At 37.7% G+C, this 21,865-nt stretch overlaps 1 protein-coding gene across 1 annotated transcript in view; it reads right to left on the reverse strand.

The window, feature by feature from the left end:
* Positions 1 to 205: 205 nt before the first annotated feature.
* LOC149788637 (uncharacterized) overlaps positions 206 to 21,865 on the reverse strand; it is a 54,905-nt gene continuing 33,245 nt past the window's right edge. The window contains exons 11-17 of the mRNA XM_089974725.1: positions 17,921 to 18,046; positions 16,963 to 17,151; positions 14,944 to 15,137; positions 13,140 to 13,894; positions 11,268 to 11,356; positions 1,700 to 2,033; positions 206 to 1,291 (exon numbers count right to left, since the gene is read on the reverse strand). Of these exons, the coding sequence (XP_089830851.1) occupies positions 1,267 to 1,291; positions 1,700 to 2,033; positions 11,268 to 11,356; positions 13,140 to 13,894; positions 14,944 to 15,137; positions 16,963 to 17,151; positions 17,921 to 18,046 (1,712 nt within the window). The 3' untranslated portion in view covers positions 206 to 1,266. The remainder of the gene's footprint in view (positions 1,292 to 1,699; positions 2,034 to 11,267; positions 11,357 to 13,139; positions 13,895 to 14,943; positions 15,138 to 16,962; positions 17,152 to 17,920; positions 18,047 to 21,865) is intronic.

Here is a 21,865-nt window from a genome sequence, read left to right on the forward strand (position 1 = left end):
CAGAAGCAATGATACAATGGCAAAATTGAAATAATATGAACCGTAACATACTGTGAGATAAGCCAAAACACATAACAAATATGAAATGTTTTAAAATAATGTTTCTTTCTAAATTAAACCGTACAATTTATGTGGAAAACAAGAAGCTTAAAATCGTGTCAAGAGCAAAACAAAAACATTGGAAAAAAGGAAAACAAAACAAAAATGAGAAAAACTGAGAAAGAATTTTAGTTGAGTAAAGAAAATGGACAGAATAATACATTACAAATGAAAACGTTAAGCAATATCAGAGTTTAAATTAGAAAGACAACTATCCTTATGTTGATTTGCATAATGACGTCAAACTTATTTATGGAGACTGTAACAGGATACAAAGGCCTATTTCTGAAGACTGTAGCTGGGTACAAAGGTCTATTTCTGAAGACTGTAGCTGGGTACAAGGGACTATTTCTGAAGACTAGCTCAGTTCAAAGGATTCCTTCTGGAGACTGTAGATTGTGACAAATGCTTATTTCATAAGACAGGCTGGATAGAAAGGTTTATTTCTGAAGATTGTTTCTATACATAAGGCGTTCTTCTGACTGGAGCTGATACAAATGCTTGTTTCTGAAGACTAGCTCAATACAATAGTTTATTTCTGAAGACTGTAGCTCAATACAAAGTCTTATTTCTGAAGACTTTGATCAATACAAAGTCTTATTTCTGAAGACTGTAGCTCAATACAAAGGCTTACTTCTGAAGACTGTAGCTCAATACAATAGTTTATTTCTGAAGACTAGCTCAGTACAAAGGCTTATTTCTGAAGTCTGTAGCTCAATAGAAAGGCTTATTTCTGAAGACTGTAGCTCAATACAAAGGCTTATTTCTGAAGACTGTAGCTCAATACAAAGGCTTATTTCTGAAGACTGTAGCTCAATACAAAGGCTTATTTCTGAAGTCTGTAGCTCAATACAATGGCCAATTTCTGAAGACTGTATCGGTACATAAAGGGTTAGATACGAAGACTGTAGCTGGACACAAAAGGTTATTTCTAAAGACTAGTTGGACACAAGAGCATATTTCGAAAGACTTTAGCTGTACATATAGGGCTATATACGAAGACTGTACTGTACACAAAATATTATTTCTAAAGACTGTCGCTAGACAAAAAAGACTGTAGTTGAACAAAAATTCTTATTTCCGAATACTGAAGCTGTACACAGTATCTTATTTCCGAACATTATAGAAGGACACAAGAGCTGTTCTTTTTTTATAAAAAAGCTTTGTTCAAAACGAATCAACCATCCAGGATCTGAAAAGAAGATGATAATGAAATAATATGAGGCACATGTCAAAGTTATTATAGTTATTATTTTTTTATTCATGATTTTATGTAAAGATTCTGTTCCATAGATACTTTACGAAAATAAAAAAGCTGGAGTCAGAAAACATTTACAAAGGAAGTTAAAGTAAGTACACGTGTACATTTACTTTTGAGAGGACACCATACTTTATTTTATTGCTAATGCAACTTATAAATTTTAGCCAGTAATTAAAACAGTTTTAATACAGTGTCTCTCAAATACGTTTTTGTATAAAATATATAACTATGCATGTCACGTTACCATAATTTTCAATTCGACGCATGATGTCTGTAACATTCAGTATATTGTATTGCTTGATTTAAATGGTGTACTGAGAGAAAGAGAGAGAAAGAGACCTCCTTGGTTGTCTAATTTGGAATGGGGTGATTTCCCTTTCATATTCAGGAATAGGGCTTGGTGCAACTCTGTTGTTCGTTTCGGGGTATTCATACTGCGCTTGACTAACGGAGTCATAGGGCTGTGGGGATACGTTGTGTCTCACAAGACTTGCTCCTCTTGGACTCTCAATAACTGGTCTATGCCGGGATAAAGTTGCCTTAGATTCCTTTTCAGCAGGTGTAGCCACAATCCGACTTGCGGGTGGAATGTAAGACACTGAAGGGTTGTCTTCTCTGTCGACGATTGAAACGTCATCCTCATAATCGATCCGTTCGAATGTGGTTGGGTGACCTACACATAATGACAAAAGTAAAGAATTTCGCGTATACATTTAGCTCAGTGTTTCTTTTGTTATTCAAGTCTCTGGGTGGGGTGAAGGTATAGCAAAGGGGTTTCTAAAGTATAAATAAAAAGATAATAACCATAAGGTTGATTTGTACTTTTTTCATGCAGGTTTCCGCTCTGAAATACTGTTAAGATTAGTGAGCGAATCAATCAATTATATTTTCTAGAATAAAGAACATTTGGGTGATTTGTATCATTTCTTTTGTTGTCTTTATTTGTCAAAGAATATTTTTTGAGGGGAATATAAAGTTGGTGTATTTTTTGTTTGGTTTAGGTTAAGTTTGTTTACAACACAGATGGATAAAAATTATTTAATTTACGTATTGTTTTAATTCCTGCGAACTTTCTTTGTCTATGTTTTGGGATAGGCCGTAAAAGATACCTTAGACGCTATATATTCCATCCCCAAAAAGCATGAAAAATATATGTAAAAAAGAACTGAATTATTTCTCTGTAAGAAGTTCCGTTGTCTACTATAAGATTTTATGCACCCTAGAATTTGCTTGATGAGGCTAGGCGTAAATTCGAATGAAAGGAGATAATAAATACGAGCTTATACAATACAGCATAGCTTGCCAGTACACCAGTGTTAATTTACCACTAAAATGCCTGTACGATAATTTGATCTTCTACTTTATAAGGAAATTTCTAGATTGTAAGACAATTACTTTTTCGGTTTTCGTCATACAAAATGTTCACTATCAGAAAATCATGATTAACGGATAGATTTTCCCCAAACGTTCAATTAAGTTTGCACTGGAATATCAGAAAATGGTAGACACAAGTGAACGGGTAATATAAGCAAAACAATAACTGGGAATTTACCTGATTCCTAATTTGTATGATCAGTATACAGACATGCAAGAGGATCTTTGCATTATATAATGCTCAACACAGTGATTCCAAAACATAGTCTTGAGTAACATCAATGACGCATGGATATAAGTAACAGGAACATAGTTTTGTGATTACTTAATAATGGATTAAGTTGCAGTGCCTGTAAATCCACCTAAAGTAATGGTTACTGAAACACTTAGCAAGGAATGATGGAGAAAAGAACATACAGTTGGACAGATAATACAGATGGAAAAGCAGATGACGTAACACGGAATAACCCTTTCACATTTATTGTAGGGCATAATAAAATAAGCTGTGCTCTCTGGATGTAGTTGAAAAGTTGACTTTGGCCTTAAGGTAAACGATAAATAAGATATCAAAACGTTGAATTGCTTTATGTTAAACGAGAAAAAGATTGTATCAAAAAGTTTAATTGGCCTTAAGGTAAACGAAAAAGATGATATCAAAACGTTGAATTGGCCTTAAGGTAAACGAAAAAGATTGTTTCAAAACTTGAATTGGCTTTAAGGTAAACGAGAAAGATGATAAAACGTTGAATTTACATTAAGGTATACGAGAAAGATAATAGCAAAGCGTTGAACTGGCCTTATGGCACACGAGAAATATGATACCAAAACTTTGTATAGGCCTTAAGGGACACGAGAAAAATGATATTAAAACGTTGTATTGGCCTTAAGGGACACGAGAAAGATGATATCAAAACGTTTTATTGGCATGAAGGCGCACGAGAAAGATGATATCAAAACGTTTTATTGGCATTAAGGCACACGAGAAAGATGACATCAAAACGTTTTATTGATCTTAAGGCACTCGAGAAAGATGATATCAAAACGTTTTATTGGCATTAAGGCACTCGAGAAAGATGACATCAAAACGTTTTATTGATCTTAAGGCACTCGAGAAAGATGATATCAAAACGTTTTATTGGCATTAAGGCACACGAGAAAGATGATATCAAAACGTTGTATTGGCATTAAGGCACAATAGAAAGATGACATAAAACGTTTTATTGACCTTAAGGCACACGAGAAAGATGATATCAAACGTTTTATTGGCATTAAGGCACACGAGAAAGATGACATCAAAACGTTTTATTGACCTTAAGGCACACGAGAAAGATGACATCAAAACGTTTTATTGACCTTAAGGCACACGAGAAAGATGACATCAACACGAGAAAGATGATATCAAAACGTTTTATTGGCATTAAGGCACACGAGAAAGATGATATCAAAACGTTGTATTGGCATTAAGGCACAATAGAAAGATGACATAAAACGTTTTATTGACCTTAAGGCACACGAGAAAGATGATATCAAACGTTTTATTGGCATTAAGGCACACGAGAAAGATGACATCAAAACGTTTTATTGACCTTAAGGCACACGAGAAAGATGACATCAAAACGTTTTATTGACCTTAAGGCACACGAGAAAGATGACATCAACACGAGAAAGATGATATCAAAACGTTTTATTGGCATGAAGGCACACGAGAAAGATGATATCAAAACGTTTTATTGGCATTAAGGCACACGAGAAAGATGATATCAAAACGTTTTTCCCCCTGCGGGTCCGGGGTTGTAGAATTGGCCCGACGTGCCTCGCTACGTGTCGTAAAAGGCGACTAAGTAGAGGCAACCTGTTTGCCGTGGGTTGCGTCCCGTGTCGGGGGAGGAAAGGATCCTGGTAGTTGAGCAGTGGCTTTCCCTGCAATACACTACTTTGGCCTCTACTTCTCTTAGACGGGTGGTCGGGATGGGCCCGGTTCCGACAAATCGGCTGGTCACGCCGAGCCCTAGGAGGTCTTTATTAACTTTCTCACCTTCTTTCTCTCTCTCCTTGTATCTCTCTTGATACCACCGTTGCCCCTATATTCTTTTCCTTTATATTTCCCTTTTCCAAGTCTTAGAAGGCTTCCTAGAAGGCGGTGGCTTAACGGGTCAATCGGGGGGTAATTTTACCGACCTTAGAAATTGGCGACTTCAGGGTCATTCAAAGGTAATTTTATCAACTGAGTATGGCATCTGTGTATCCCTGACACTTGAAAAGTGTCCCCTTGTTGGGCTCCTTGGTGGGTGGGGAGCACGGGTGCTGAATTTTTAATCTAGCCATCATGGATAATTCCAAAAAAAATCAAAATAAAAGATCGAAACCCTTATCAGAGTCTGACGATGAACCATGTAGTGTGGAGTTATTTCCACGCTTCATGGTCATACAGTCAAAAGATGCCACGAAACCGCTTGCCGCACTATCTCCATTTGTCATCGAAAAGACTATCACAGGATCGATTGGCACACCTAAAAGTGTTAAAAAGTTGAAATCGGGTTGTCTTCTTATTGAGTGTGAGCGACGAGGTCAATCAGACAATATCAGGAAAATGAAAACGTTCTTTGATATCCCAGTAACCTCATTCGCTCACACCACACTGAATACGTCCAAAGGCGTGATTCGCTGCCGCGACTTGGCTGGAGTCACCGACGCTGACATCATCGAAGGAATGAAAGATGAAGGTGTCACTGCAGTCCGACGAATACGTATTAAACGTAATAACAATCTGCAGGACACCAACACCATTGTACTCACCTTCAACAGGCCAACTGTACCCAAAGTGGTGAAAGTTGGCTTTTTGCAAGTAAAGGTAGAGATTTACATTCCCAACCCCCTTCGGTGTTATAAGTGTCAAAAATACGGCCATCACGAAGACCGCTGCTCCAAGAGCCAAATATGTGGCCGATGCGGAGACAATGCTCATCAGGAATCTGATTGTAGAGCAACTCCGCATTGTGTCAACTGCGGAAAAGAGCACCACGCAAATTCCAAGGATTGCGATACCTGGAAACAGGAGAAGGAAATTCAGAGGGTAAAATACACAAATAATATTCCCTATCCAGAAGCCAGAAAAATTGTACAGGCAAAAACAGCCCATCCTGGCCCATCCTTCTCCACTGTAGTGAAGAGCAATCCTAAAACAACGAAGGACGCTCAAACACAAACAGAAGCACCCGATTCAACACCAAATTCAAACACCCCCCATTACCAAGCACAGAAAAACACGGCATCTACTCAGACTACATTTAATAATACCCAACAACCTAAATCACCAAAGAATAAAAAATCTCACGGAAACAGGCAACAAAAGGGGTCAGATGACCCCATCAAACTTTATAACAGGTTTGGAGACATCGAGAGCATGGATGCAGAAGAATCTGCTCCATGCGCACAAGGGAACTCCAGACCTACAAACAAAAAATTCACCCCCGTACTTCCTCCAGAGAAATAACAAAACAAATTCCGTCTGCGAAAGGTCTAACCTAGCTCCACAATCTTTAATTTAAATTTATAATGAAAAACACTATCATACAATGGAATTGTCGAGGACTTAAAGCAAATTACAATGATCTTCTCCTGCTTTTAAACGAACATGATCCTGCGGTACTATGCCTTCAAGAAACATTCTTGAAAGATACAGACAATATCACATTTAAAAACTACTCCCTGTTTAACACTTGCTCTCCAAATGTTGATAGGGCATCAGGAGGAGTTTCTGTTATTGTAAACAACAGAGCTCCTCATAGCTTCATTCATTTAAACACCAATTTACAAGCCATTGCTGTAAGCGTCACTCTACATCGAGTGATTACATTTTGCTCTATTTATTTACCACCAAACACTAACCTAGTACCACACGAACTCGACAATCTTCTTCAACAGCTTCCCGCACCCTTTGTTTTACTCGGGGATTTTAATGCCCATAACATTTTATGGGGATCAAATCATATAAGTGACAGAGGTCACAAAGTTGAAGACTTTATTTCTAGACACGATCTGTGTCTATATAATACCAAAACACCTACATATTTATACCCAGGCACGGGTACATACACAAGCATCGATTTGACAATTTGTTCTCCTTCTCTGCTTTTGGACTATGAATGGAAGGTCGCTGATGACCTTCACAGCAGCGATCACTTCCCAATCTTTCTTGTAAATCTTAACTCTACAGGCGATGAAGTAATTCCACAATGGAATTTAAAGAAGGCCGACTGGGCCAAGTTTGAAACACTCTGTAAAACTAGGCTGAATGAGGATACAGTTTTCAATGTTGACGACACCATTCAGCATTTTACATCTATTTTAATAGAGATTGCAGAAGAATCCGTTCCCAAGTCATCGCCATATTGTAAAAGAACCCAAAAACCTTGGGTCACTAAGGAATGTAAGGAAGCCATTAAACTACGCCGAGAAGCATTAAGGAAATTTAATAATCAACCGACGCCCGAAAACTTAAATATATATCGCATTGCCCGGGCCAAAGCTCGCCGCATAATCAAAGAAAGTAAAAGAGCATCATGGAAGAAGTATGTTTCTTCTTTAAACTCTCGTTCCTCTGTTAAAAAAGTTTGGGACACTATACGCAAAATAAACGGAAAGAGAAAGCAAAACCCTCTCCGACATCTGACACTGAACAATAACAACTTTAGTTCTAAACGTGACATTGCAAATATTCTTGCTGACAGTTTCTCGAAAAATTCCTCATCATCTAATTATTCAGAAGCCTTCCAAAAACTTAGAACTCAAAAAGAAAAGTCACGTTTAAAATTCACATCCAACAACTCGGAAAGTTATAATCAATTGTTCTCACTATCGGAGCTTAGGGAGGCTTTAGATAAGGCCCATGATACATCCGCTGGGCCTGACGAGATACATTACCAGTTTCTGAAACACCTTCCAGAATCATCATTAACATCTCTTTTGAAACTCTTCAATGATTTATGGATTACTGGTAATGTACCAAAAATCTGGAAAGAAGCAACTGTAATACCAGTCCCCAAACCCGGTAAAGATAGCGAAGACCCAAACAGCTATCGACCAATTGCACTCACAAGCTGTGTGTGCAAAACAATGGAACGAATGATCAATTCTCGGCTTGTCTGGTATTTGGAAACTAACAATTTAATATCTCCTTTCCAAAGTGGCTTTAGATATGGCCGGAGCACCAATGATCATCTGGTTAGACTAGAAACATTCATTCGCGATGCATTTATTAAGAAAGAACATTTAGTAGCGGTTTTCTTTGATTTAGAAAAGGCATATGACACGACATGGAAGTACGGGATACTAAATGACCTGAACGATCTAGGTCTAAAAGGCCGTCTGCCCTCTTTCATATCCAACTTTCTCTCCGACAGAGAATTCAAAGTACGAGTGGGCTCTACCCTCTCAGATCTGCACGAGCAAGAGATGGGTGTGCCCCAGGGCAGTATTTTATATGTGACGCTCTTTAACATCAAAATTAATGGCATCACCAAGTGTTTGACTCCTGGTGTGGATTGTTCGTTATACGTTGATGATTTTCTAATATGTTATCGGTCAAAGCACATGCATACAATTGAAAGACAACTGCAGCAAAATATAAACAAAATTCAAAATTGGGCCAATGCAAACGGTTTCAAATTCTCGAAATCAAAAACGGTATGCATGCATTTCTGTCAGTTACGAAAACATCACGATGAACCGAACCTCACACTGGATGGAACACCTATTCCAGTTGTTGAGGAAACCAAATTTTTAGGTATAATCTTTGACAGAAAACTGACCTTTATTCCACACCTAAAGAACTTAAAAGCTAAATGCTTAAAAGCACTTAACCTACTTAAAGTAGTAGCGCACCCTGACTGGGGTGCTGATAGAAAAGTCATCCTAAATTTGTACAGAACGTTTATTTGCTCCAAACTAGACTATGGTTGCGTTGTGTATGGCTCTGCCAGGAAATCGTATCTTAAAATGCTTGATCCAATTCATCATCAGGGAATAAGACTGGCTCTGGGAGCATTTAAAACATCCCCGTGTGAAAGCCTTCTAGCTGAGGCGAATGAACCACCGTTATCGCATCGTAGAGAAATGCTTTCCGCACAGTATGCTCTGAAATTAAAATCAAACCCTCTGAATCCTGCTTTTTCGGCTGTTTTTCAACCCAAATACAAAACTTTATACGAAAATAAACCAAACGCCATACCTTCCTTTGGCATTAGATTATCATGCAGCCTTGACACTACAAATATAGATCTTTCAAAAATTCAGAAAACATCCATCTCCGAAACACCACCCTGGCTAATTAAACAACCAAAAGTACGTTTTACGCTACACGATGGAAAAAAATCCGAAACAAACCCTTCTATCTTCCACAACTCTTACCATGAACTCCTCACCGAATTTAAAAACTACACCAGAATTTACACTGATGGATCAAAGGATGAGGAAAAGGCTGCTGCAGCCTTTGTTTGTGGAAATCACACAACGCAAGTTCGCTTACCAAATGGAGCATCAATTTTTACAGCCGAAATCAGAGCAATAGACCTTGCTCTGCAACATATAGAAAAGAACCGTATTTTAAACAGTATCATCTTCTCCGACTCGCTATCAGTACTCCAGTCACTACACAATAGAAAACTGGAGAACCCATTATTGAAAAACATACTCGTAAAAAATACCGAGCTGAGTGTCTCCCACAATATAATATACTGTTGGTTACCTAGCCACATTGATATTAAAGGTAACGAAAAAGCAGATCGCGCTGCTAAAATGGCCCTTTCTCAAGAACCATCTGATTTTAAAATACCATATACTGATTTTAAACCTTGTATCAGAAAGTTCTTACGTCAGAAGTGGCAGGCATCATGGAATGATGCTGTAAATAACAAACTTCATGCAATCAAACCAACTCTAGGAGAATGGACTCCTTCCTACAGAACCATTCGTAGGGAGGAGGTAGTCATTGCAAGAATCCGAATTGGTCATACTTATATCACCCACACCCACATATTAAAAGGTGAAGACCCACCAGAGTGCGTTTCTTGCAATGAACCATTCACTGTCAAGCACTTTATGATAGAGTGCTTTGACCTACAACCTACGCGCGATCGTTATTACGTTGTGCATGACATGAAAGAACTTTTTGATAATATAAACATCACTCGTATTATCGAGTTCTTGAAAGCCGTAAATATTTACTCTAAACTCTGACTTTTATGCTATCACCTTGTGCAGTTTTATGCAATATACATACCGTCCCATTTTAATACCTATTCATCTTTTTTACATCTCCCGTTGATCGGGAAGCTTTATTTTGCACCGTTACCATCTTACCGTTTTTAATTTCAACCATTTGTTCTTTTATATCGCTGGTCGATATAGAACCTTTTATAAGTTTTAAAAGATTATACAAGTAACACTTTGTTTGGCGCTAAATAGCCTAAAAGTGCTGATGCGCCGTTAAAAAACAATCAATCAATCAATCAATCAATCAATCAAGACGTTTTATTGGCATTAAGGCACACGAGAAAGATGACATCAAAACGTTTTATTGACCTTAAGGCACACGAGAAAGATGATATCAAAACGTTTTAATGGCATTAAGGCACACGAGAAAGATGATATCAAAACGTTTTATTGGCATTAAGGCACACGAGAAAGATGACATAAAACGTTTTATTGACCTTAAGGCACACGAGAAAGATGATATCAAAACGTTTTATTGACCTTAAGGCACACGAGAAAAATGACATCAAAACGTTTTATTGACCTTAAGGCACAAGCGAAAGATGACATCAAAACGTTTTAGTGACCTTAAGGCACACGAGAAAGATGACATCAAAACGTTTTATTGACCTCAAGGTACACAAGAAAGATGATATCAAAACGCTGACCTTACAAAAGAACAACACAGCAAAAACGTTAATCTCATAAATGTTGTATATATTGCATTACATACAGTTTCATTTATATTACAAAATTAACAAACGTATCCCCCAAGAAATACAAGCAAACAAACAAACAAAGGAACAAACAAAATAAGACAAAATCTGAAGTGGAACTTTTTTCAGGACACTGATTATATATGTATAAAAGTGAAATTAAAATAAACATTATTGTATGGATCTTTTATTTCTGAATTAGTTGAAGGGTTTTTTTGGGGGGGGAATTCGAAATATATTCGTGTGCGATGAGTCACTGATAATGTTTAAATACCCAAGGAACGTCTCATTGTCTCGACAATATTTATCTGATATTTGAATGGTTTGGCTTGCTGTGTGGTTTATATAGTTATCGATAGAAGTAAATTGTCGCTTGTGATGATTGCCTCTTATAAAATCATCCATTTGGCTTTTTCTATATAAGATGCCCATTCATTTTCTAAATTTATACAATCCAGGTGTTCGCATTGTTTCAATGAAGATAATGTAGCGGTCCATTTTCAGTAATGTTGAGACAAATACATGAGAGAGAGAGAGAGAGAGAGAGAGAGAGAGAGAGAGAGTACCACGGGGTGAGTCTTTCTTCCTCTTCTTCTGCATGAGATTTGGTTGATTCTTGTACACTTTGGGAATAAACAGCCTGCGTGCTTCCCACCTTTAAGCAGAATGGAAAGCAAATTTAACAAATCTGTTTGACACCATACATAACTTTGTTCACAATACGCCGTTCATATAAATACACAATGGTTTTCATGCGGTTTATTTTTCATAGTCATTCTTATATTAGTTTGTCTATGCATTTGTTATCGATGATCACCGATGCAACGTTTATATTACAAAGAATTATACGAATCTAGCACTGTTTCTTCGTACTTTCCTTCCTTCCTTCCTTTATTTGTCTACGAACTCAAAAAAAGCCCAAACTACTCCAACATATAACCATTAACAATTGGCTAGCCCACTTCAGATATAATTGGTATTGATAACAGAATCACTGACATCTAGTTCTGAGCTGATCCAAGGATTATTTTTGACTGCCTGTTTCTGTTTGGATCCAAATGTGAATCTGTTTCAAAGTTTTGCAGAGAAACGTTACTTTAACACTTTGTAGTTATCTCCAACAGATGTTTATCTTATAAATTACAAATACTTGAAAAATAAATAATATTGCTTGAAGTACCCTCAAACATCAGATAATGATTATACATATCTCCCCTTTATAGTCTCCATTTTCAGTCTCCATAGTAAAGTGTTGCATAATTTGTGCAAACTTATATCGTCACTATGTAAGTCATATATAGACTGCATCCCTATCCAATTACTATGGATGACCTCTTATTAACGAAACCAGTCTTACAATGCAAAGAAGTCAAATGTTTTCCTCTTTTGAAATATATTTGCGGTCACCTGTGAACTTACTAATTATTTGGAAATGCGGACATTTATACATTTGAGAAAAAAGGTAACGCTAAGACTTCATAATTTTTTTGATTTTGCTCTCAATGGATACTCCGTTATGGTTATTATTTATCTAGATCCCTTCAACTCTCATTTGTATGATTTAAAATATAAAATTTAATAAACTGTGCAGCTGTATTTTTGCTCAAGTCCATCACAATTTTAAAAATTGAAGAAATTAAGGAATTATTGTACTTATTTGACTTCAGGGCTAATGTTAACCTCCAAGTATAGGACAACAGTACAAATGTGTCGTAAGATACGTTCCTCACCTACCACTGGAATTATTTGGTTGGCTGGTCCTTATCCATCGCCCTGCCCCCCCCCCCCCCCCCACTCACACAGAATTGCTTTTACCCCACCTATCCCGATCATCATCATCGTGTTATAGCAATTAGGATAAGGGTTAGAGGAGGGGTGGTGGTTCGGGAAGTTTGACTGACACTGTAAATAAGCAATTTCAAATGATCAAGAATATTCTAGGGTATACTCACCAACGTACACTACAAAATATGGTGGGTATTTTCACCCACGTACACAGCGACATATGGTGGGTATACTCACAAATATACACATCAAGAATACTCACCCACTTACACAGCAGCCTATGGTGTGTATACTCAGCCACGTACAGACCATCCTTAGGTATAATCACCAGCGCATTAAACAACCTCTAGTATACTCACCCACTTATACATGAACCTATGGTGGGTATACTCAACCACGTACAGACCAACCTTAGGTATAATCACCAGCGCATTGAACAACCTCTAGTATACTCACCCACTTACACATGAACCAATGGTGGGTATACTCAACCACGTAGAGATCAACCTTAGGTATACTCGCCAACTTAAAAAAACAAACAAGATATGGTGGGTATTTTCACCCACATACAGCAACCCATGTTAAACTCAACCACGTACGCATCAAGCTATGGTATACTCACCGGCGTACACAGCAACCTATTGTAAACTCACCCACGCACACAGCAGCAGCTCTCCTTACAACTGCACCTCTTCGAGTGTTTAAAGCAAAGGTAAAACATGTAGGCTGAAAGGCAGATCAGACTGACAAACGCCATAACTGTTGGGACAAGCCAAATTATATTTGTATAGGACTCGGTGAATAACATAGTCCGGTCGGTTGTTGTCGTAACGGTTGTCGTGGAAACAGGAACCTTAACCAGCACGGAAGCACTTCCAACATGACCAGCCGAGTCTGTTGCACGCGCGGTAAATGACAGATCAGCCCCGATATAAAGAGGTGCGAGTGTTTTCAATACATACACCGATCCGTCATCAGTGATCATAAAGTAAATATCCGTCAACATACTCTGGTCCAGGCTGTATGTGATGATGTCACCGGTGTTCGTGTCATGATCAGTTGCGGTTAGAGTGAATGCCAGTGTCCCTACTGTAGTTGAAGCAGCCACATAAAACGTGTAGGAACTCAACTGGAAGGAAGGTAGGTGGTCATTAACTAACGCAACAAATATATTAAGCCGCATTTTAGCCGATAGTCCGCCTTTATCTTCAACAGTGACATTACACCTGACGTCAGATGGAGGTCCAGTGGTGTCAAGGTCATAGACGCCTTTAAAGGACAATAGCCCGGATGATGAAGTCATAGAAAAATAATCAGTATAGGCACCACAATCCAAACCATATGCCAGAGTTTCGGACGCGTCCACATCACTCGTTAGACTATTCACGTTGAGGAACATGTAGTTGCTCTATAAATAAATTTTTAAAAATAATAAATAAATAATAAATTTGGCGATAAATACGTGGGCAAATTATTAAGCATACAATTTAATCTTTGTTACATTCAAAATCCTCCTACAAGTTTTGTTTTAGGCTTTTCTAACCATTCATCTATCAGCGTAACGAACTGTGCATATAGTGTTTGACTCGTTATCTGACAATCATGACTACATAAACCACACGGCGGAATAATTTACCTAACAACTGCTATATATACTTACGCCAAAAAAGTTATTTGCGTAATAAGTATAGTTAACTTCTTAAAACCATGATAACATCGTAGAGAAGGAAGGCTGTAATACATTAGAAAGTATAATAAATGCAATTTTGTATAATTCGTACTATGCGCAAGTCTTTGAAAAACACCCTGAGACTGTCATATATAGCGTTATGAAGTAACTGAGAAAATGAAATTCGTATTGGCACTACTGGACGCAGATAATTGCCAACAAAATGTAACGCCTTGATGTTATCTGCCAAGTTATTAAATCGCTGTTTACAATTGCTATTAATAAAAGGCTTTTGTCGTAAATGTACCATTTTCCTTGCAGCTTGAATTTATTTTATTTAAAAAAAATCATTGCTGCTATTAAACAATCCTGAGAGAACAAAGGTTCTTTTTAAAAATGGAGGCCAATTATGTACCAGAATATTGGTATGAGTTTCATGTATATATTCCTAATTCGTCATTACAATGTAAACTGTATCTAAGTCATAACTTCACATAAAACTGACACGTTTTCATATAGGTTGATTTGCGTAGATTTTGTGCTTGATATTAAAAAGCAATTTAAAGGATGAATGAATTTTTTTAGAAAACCGCATCTTACAATTTACTCATGTTACTCTTAGAGTCCAAGCAAAGCCATTGTTTTTTTAACAAATTAAATTATGTTTTAGATGTTTTCGACATTACATATCTTTCCGAAAGGGCAAACTTGTGTTAAAATTGATTTCACGACCAAACCACTTGATATAAAAAATATATAGTCTACAATGCAGAACTGAGTTATCTTACCGTGCGCCCTTCCTGTTCATAGACGTTATATTCAGAATACAAAAAATACGGAGCCTCGTTTTCGTTTTTGATGACAACAGTAAGAATCTCCCGGTCGTAATGCTTATGATCGCCCACAGTTATTGTTAAGGAAAGTGTTGACGTGCTAATAGTTTCGTAATTTATTAACTTGTATGCTGTTTTCAGTACACCCGCTGAAACAAACATTTGGACTGATTTAAAATGTATTGCATACCTATCAACCTCTATCTACCTACCTACCTACCTACATACATACATACGTACATACATACATACATATATACTGACAGACATACGTACAAAAATGCACACACACGCAGACATACATACGTACAGACATAGATACATACATACATACATACATACATACATACATGCATACTATTATTGGTGAAGTTGAACTCTGATAAAGAAGAACTGGCTATGGAGACCGACTAAAACTCACGAGAGAAACGAGGTGATTCGTATATACATAGATAAAGACGTTATAAACTTGTATGCTGTTTTCAGTACACCCGCTGAAACAAACATTTGGACTGATGTAAAATGTATTGCATACCTATCAACCTCTACCTACCTAACTACCTACCTACCTACATACGTACATACATACATATATACTGACATACATAGATATATACATGCACACACACGCAGACATACGTACATACATACATAAATAAAGACATACATATATACATACATTTATTGGTGCAGTTGAACTCTGATAAAAAAGAAATGGCTATGGAGACCGACTAAAACTCTCGAGAGAAACGAAGTGATTCGTATATACATAGATAAAGACGTTATAAACTTTAGTATATGAGATATGTTACAAGGTATACTTTTACCTATGATATATAAGTTGTAAACTTTAACTGCAATCTATGTTACAGTTATACATTTACCTATGATGTATTTTATAAGTTATACCTTTACCTTGGATCTATGTTATAAGTTTTAAATGTATCTACTATCTATAAATTATAGATTTATAAACGATCGAAGTTCTACGTTTACTTACTATCTACGTTATAACGTCATGCCTCTACCTACAATATATGTCATATCCGAAATTTCCCAAAATATTAGAAGTATTTTGTACTGACACCGAAAGTAATATGGCCTTCGTAATTTGCATAAGCATGAAAGACAATATCACCGAATAAAATTGTTTAAGCACGAAACAGAGGACGATGGCATAAAATTGTATCAATATGGAAAATAAGACAACTATAGGAACTTGTATATTTATGGAAGAGAGGATGATCAAATGAAATTGTAGAAATATGGATGAGAGCGAAATCGAATGAAGAGAGGAGGACCGATTGATTTTGGATAAATATGGAAGAAGGAAGAACAAATGGATTTGTATAGGAATTGAATAGAGGACGACCGAATGCACTTGTTTAAATATGGACGACCGAATACAATTGTTTAAGCATTGAAAAGACTTTACCGAATGAATTTGTACAAGTGTGGACGAGAGGATGAGTGCATGGATCTGTCTCAGTATGGAACAATCGGAACATCACTTAGCCAATTCCGCTGGGTCTTGAAATAACCTCGGAAGTAGTTATAGGATTATATATCAGTTTGATGTGTTTGGTGATTCGCTACTGACGGAGTGGCGCAGCAATGGCGAGCAAGTACAGTAGTGGCAGAGATGGTTCCAATTCTGACTTTGTCTCCTTCAGGCGCGACATTATTCTATGTGAGCAAAAGTAATTTAAGTTTTCAATGGCGACTAATTACATCCGAGGTTTCTTTCTCTACTTCACGGAAACGGCAGAGGGTATTTCGATTGAAGTATGAAGAGAGTACGACCGATGAGTATGGAAGAGAAGACTATCGAATGAAATTGTATATATTTGGGTAGAGAGGACAACCAAATACAATTGACGAACAGTTAAATTTCTTACAAATAATAATGGTTTTCGTATATTAAAAAAGAAAGAAAAAAGAAAGCAAAAAAGAAAAAAAGAAAATGAAATTCACTGTAAGGATTAAGCGCGAAATAGCTGAAAGCCTCTCCTTGCAGACAGTTGTATGTGTAGGTCAGCGTGTCGGCAGAATCAGCGTCATAAACGGAAACAGTCATCAATGAGGTTCCAAGTGGGGTATTTTCACGCACTTCCAGATTGGGGGTAAGGGGAACATTCAATATCTGTGGAATATCGTCTATATCTGCAATCATAATAATAATAATAATAATAATAATAATAATAATAACAATAATAATAATAATGACTTTTTTTGCAACAATGATTACTGAAGCAACCCTTGAGGAATTAACTTAGGTGAAAGATTGTTGTAGGGAAAAGTTTAAGCCAAAACTTTCTTCTTTAAAAGTATCCTATTTTGAGTTTGGACCTTTAAAACCCTTTCATTATCCCACCCACATGCGTCCCCCATCCCACATAGACCATCGCCACGTTGCCACCTCTCTTTCTGGATCTAATATATAAATAAAATCAACACAACAGTAAACATCAACAGTTTGTATTCATTGTTGCAAACGTTATGATGAAAATAAATGAATTAAACATTTCACCAACGTTTTGGAAATTAGAGTGCCGTGTAGACCCTTACTTACATCTATTGCAGTCTATGTGTTATTTTATCTGTGCTACGTTAACATTACTCCTTTGCGTAAACTATTAAAAAGTATAGACTTTAATACCAATTGCTTTTAACAATTTAGTAGTCTTTTTTAACCCCAAAATATGAATTTAATCATGATATTCTTTGTAAAACTATACTCTGTGGTTTTTCTTTCCCATCACACATTTCATTCAAGGATCATCCAACAGTAAAATCATATGTGTTTTTAAAAGCATTCCATCCGTGACATTGTTTTAGTTACACGTGGAATTGTCTGGTTTACTAATGTTAATCTCCAGCCGATGACAATAAGCTTAAGCTAGGAATAATTAAACGGAAGTACTCAACTTACTAGCTATATTAACGGTCAGATATTTCGGACCCACAACGTTGTTATGTGTATCAGTCACGGTGATACTGAGCTTGTACGATGCAGTAGTCCATAGCAAAAGCCAACTGTTCAGTCGAAGATGTCCCGCTAATAAAATAATAATAATAATAATAATAATAATAATAAGAAGAAGAAGAAGAAGAAGAAGCAGAAGAAGAAGAAGAAGAATAAGAAAATTAATAATTCTATTAATAACGCTTAACTCGTATCAGTAAGATGGACTGACCAGTCCGTTCAAGTTTAATTAAATCAATAAACTGCACTGGAGCATCATGCCGCAGACGTGTATCATGTTCCACCCAATCATCAGACGTGTATTATCATGCCCCACCCAATCATCAGACGTGTACCATCATGTCCCACCCAAACACATTGTCTTACCACCAGATCAACCATCCCTAACACTAACCTCTTAATGGTGAGAGCTAAAATGAGGCAGTTGCTAGAACCATTTTATAAGCCATTGGTACGACTTAGCAGGGTTTCTAACCCGCGACCTCCGCATCTGAGGCGGACACTGTAACCATTTAGGCCACCTGAACGGTCCATCACTGAATACTTTATTCATTCATGAACCATTCCGGTAGCCTAAGTAGTTAGAATGAATGCATGAACGTACTTCAAAGTATGATCCCCCTGCGGGTCCGGGGTTGTAGAATTGGCCCGACGTGCCTCGCTACGTGTCGTAAAAGGCGACTAAGTAGAGGCAACCTGTTTGCCGTGGGTTGCGTCCCGTGTCGGAGGAGGAAAGGATCCTGGTAGTTGAGCAGAGGCTTTCCCTGCAACACACTACTTTGGCCTCTACTTCTCTTAGACGGGTGGTCGGGATTGGCCCGGTTCCGACAAATCGGCTGGTCACGCCGAGCCCTAGGAGGTCTTTATTTACTCTCTCACCTTCTTTATCTGTCTCCTTGTATCTCTCTTGATACCACCGTTGCCCCTAAATTCTCTTCCTTTATCTTTCCCTTTTCCAAGTCTTAGAAGACTTCCTAGAAGGCGGTGGCTTAACGGGTCAATCGGGGGGTAATTTTACCGACCTTAGAAATTGGCGACTTCAGGGTCAATCAAAGGTAATTTTATCAACTGAGTATGGCATCTGTGTATCCCTGACACTTGAAAAGTGTCCCCTTGTTGGGCTCCTTGGTGGGTGGGGAGCACGGGTGCTGAATTTTTATTCAAGCCAAAATGGAAAATCAAAAAAATCAAAATAAGCGTACCAAAACGGGAACTGACTCAGATGATGAACCATGTAGTGTGGAATCGTTTCCTCGCTTCATGGTCATCAAATCAAAAGATGAAACCAAACCCCTAGCCGCACTATCGCCATTTATAATCGAAAAGACTATACTTGGATTAGTCGGCAAACCAAAAAGCGTTAAAAAGATTAAATCAGGTGGTCTGCTTGTGGAGTGCGAACGTAAAGCACACACTGAGAACATTCAAAAAATTCAAGTATTTCATGACATCCCAGTGACTTGTTTCGCACACACATCTCTAAATACATCAAAAGGCGTCATTCGTTGCCGTGACTTGGCTGGAGTCAGCGACAAAGACATCGTAGAGGGGATGAAAAGTGAAGGTGTCACTGCAGTTCGTAGGATTCGTATCAAACGAAACAACGATCTGCAAGACACCAACACCATTATACTCACCTTCAACAGACCAACGGTACCTAAAGTTGTCAAAGTTGGGTTCTTACAAGTTAGGGTTGAGGTATACATACCAAATCCCCTCCGATGCTACAAATGTCAAAAATACGGTCATCATGAAGACCGCTGTTCCAGAAACCAAGTATGTGGACGATGTGGAGACCCTTCTCATCGGGAATCCGAGTGCAAAGCCACTCCGCATTGCGTCAACTGCGGCAAGGAACACCATGCAAATTAAAAAGATTGCGATATATGGAAACAGGAGAAGGAAATCCAAAGGATCAAATACACATCCAACATCCCGTATCCAGAGGCCAGGAAGCTTGTACAAAATAGAACATCACTCCCCGGCCCATCCTTCTCAACCATAGTAAAGAGCAATCAAAAAGCAACGAAAGACGCCCAAACCCAAACAGACCCACCTGAATCCCCTTCCGTCTCGAACATATCGCATTACAAACCCCCAAAAAACTCAACATCGACGCAAACAACGTTCAACAATCCTCCACCATCAAAATCACCAAACAGTAAGAAAAAGTCGACAGCAAATAGGCAGCAAAAAGGGTCTGATGACCCAATAAAACTGCACAATAGGTTTGGAGACTTTGAGGATATGGATGCAGAAGAATCTGCTCCATGTCCTCAAGGTGGCTCCAGACCTAACAACAAAAAATTCACCCCCGTACTTCCTCCCGATAAATAACCAAAGACATTGCCTCCGCGAAAGGTCTAACCTAGCTCCAGAATCTTCAATATAAACTTGCAATGAAGAACACCATCATACAATGGAACTGTAGAGGACTTAAAGCTAACTACAATGATATTCTTTTGCTCTTAAACGAACGTGATCCTGCAGTACTATGTCTTCAGGAAACATTTTTGAAAGATATAGATAACATCACACTTAAAAACTACTCCCTGTTTAACAACTACTCTCATAATGTTGACAGAGCCTCAGGAGGAGTCTCTGTTATTGTGAACAACAGAGCCCCTCATAGCCTCATCCCTCTAAACACAAATTTACAAGCCACTGCTGTGAGCGTCACTCTGCATCGGGTGATTACCTTTTGTTCTATCTACATACCACCAAACACCAATTTAGTAACAAATGAATTAGACGACCTTGTTCAACAACTCCCCGCACCCTTTATTCTACTCGGTGATTTTAATGCCCATAACATTTTATGGGGTTCAAATCACATAAGTGACAGAGGTCACAAAATGGAAGACTTCATTTCCAGACACGATTTGTGTCTATATAATACCAAATCACCGACATATTTACACCAAGGAACTGGTACATACACGTGTATTGATTTGACAATTTGTACCCCATCGCTGCTTTTGGACTATGAATGGAAGGTCGCTGATGACCTTCACAGCAGTGATCACTTTCCAATCTCTCTTAACAATACCAACGTTACAATTGACGAAGCAGTTCCACATTGGACTTTAAAGAAGGCCGACTGGGCCAAATTTGAAACACTTTGTACAACTAGACTTAATAGGGATACTGTCTTAAACGACAATAACCCTTTTCAATATTTTACTTCTGTTTTAATCGACAATGCAGAAGAATCCATTCCCAAGTCCTCACCAAACGGTAAAAAACTCTCAAAACCATGGTTCACAAAAGAATGTAAAGAGGCCATTAGACAACGCCGAGAAGCACTGAAAAATTTTAATAATCGTCCAACACCCGAAAATTTAACTAAGTACCGTATTGTTCCGGCCAATGCTCGCCGCACGATTAAACAAAGTAAAAGAACATCATGGAAAAAATATGTTTCAACTCTAAACTCTCGTTCCTCTATAAAGAAAGTTTGGGACACGATCCGCAAAATCAATGGAAATAGGAAATACAATTCCTTTCGACATCTCAAAGTAAACAACAAGAATATCAATTCCAAACATGACATTGTTAACATACTTGCTGATAGCTTCTCAAAAAATTCCTCATCCTCTAATTACTCAGAAGCATTCAGAAGATTAAAAACTCACAAAGAAAAGACACGGTTGAAATTCACATCGAATAACTCAGAAAGTTATAATCAACCGTTTACAATGTATGAGCTGAAGGAATCTCTGAATAAGGCCCACGATACATCCACTGGGCCTGACGAAATACATTACCAGTTTTTGAAACACCTCCCAGAACCTTCATTAACAGCCCTTCTAGAAATTTTCAACAATTTATGGATTACTGGTAATGTACCTAAAATCTGGAAAGAGGCAACAGTAATACCAGTTCCCAAAC

This window comes from Sinohyriopsis cumingii, chromosome 11 (genome assembly GCF_028554795.1).
Source record: "Sinohyriopsis cumingii isolate HCF-2022 chromosome 11, ASM2855479v2, whole genome shotgun sequence".
NCBI classification, from domain to species: Eukaryota; Metazoa; Mollusca; class Bivalvia; order Unionida; family Unionidae; genus Sinohyriopsis; species Sinohyriopsis cumingii.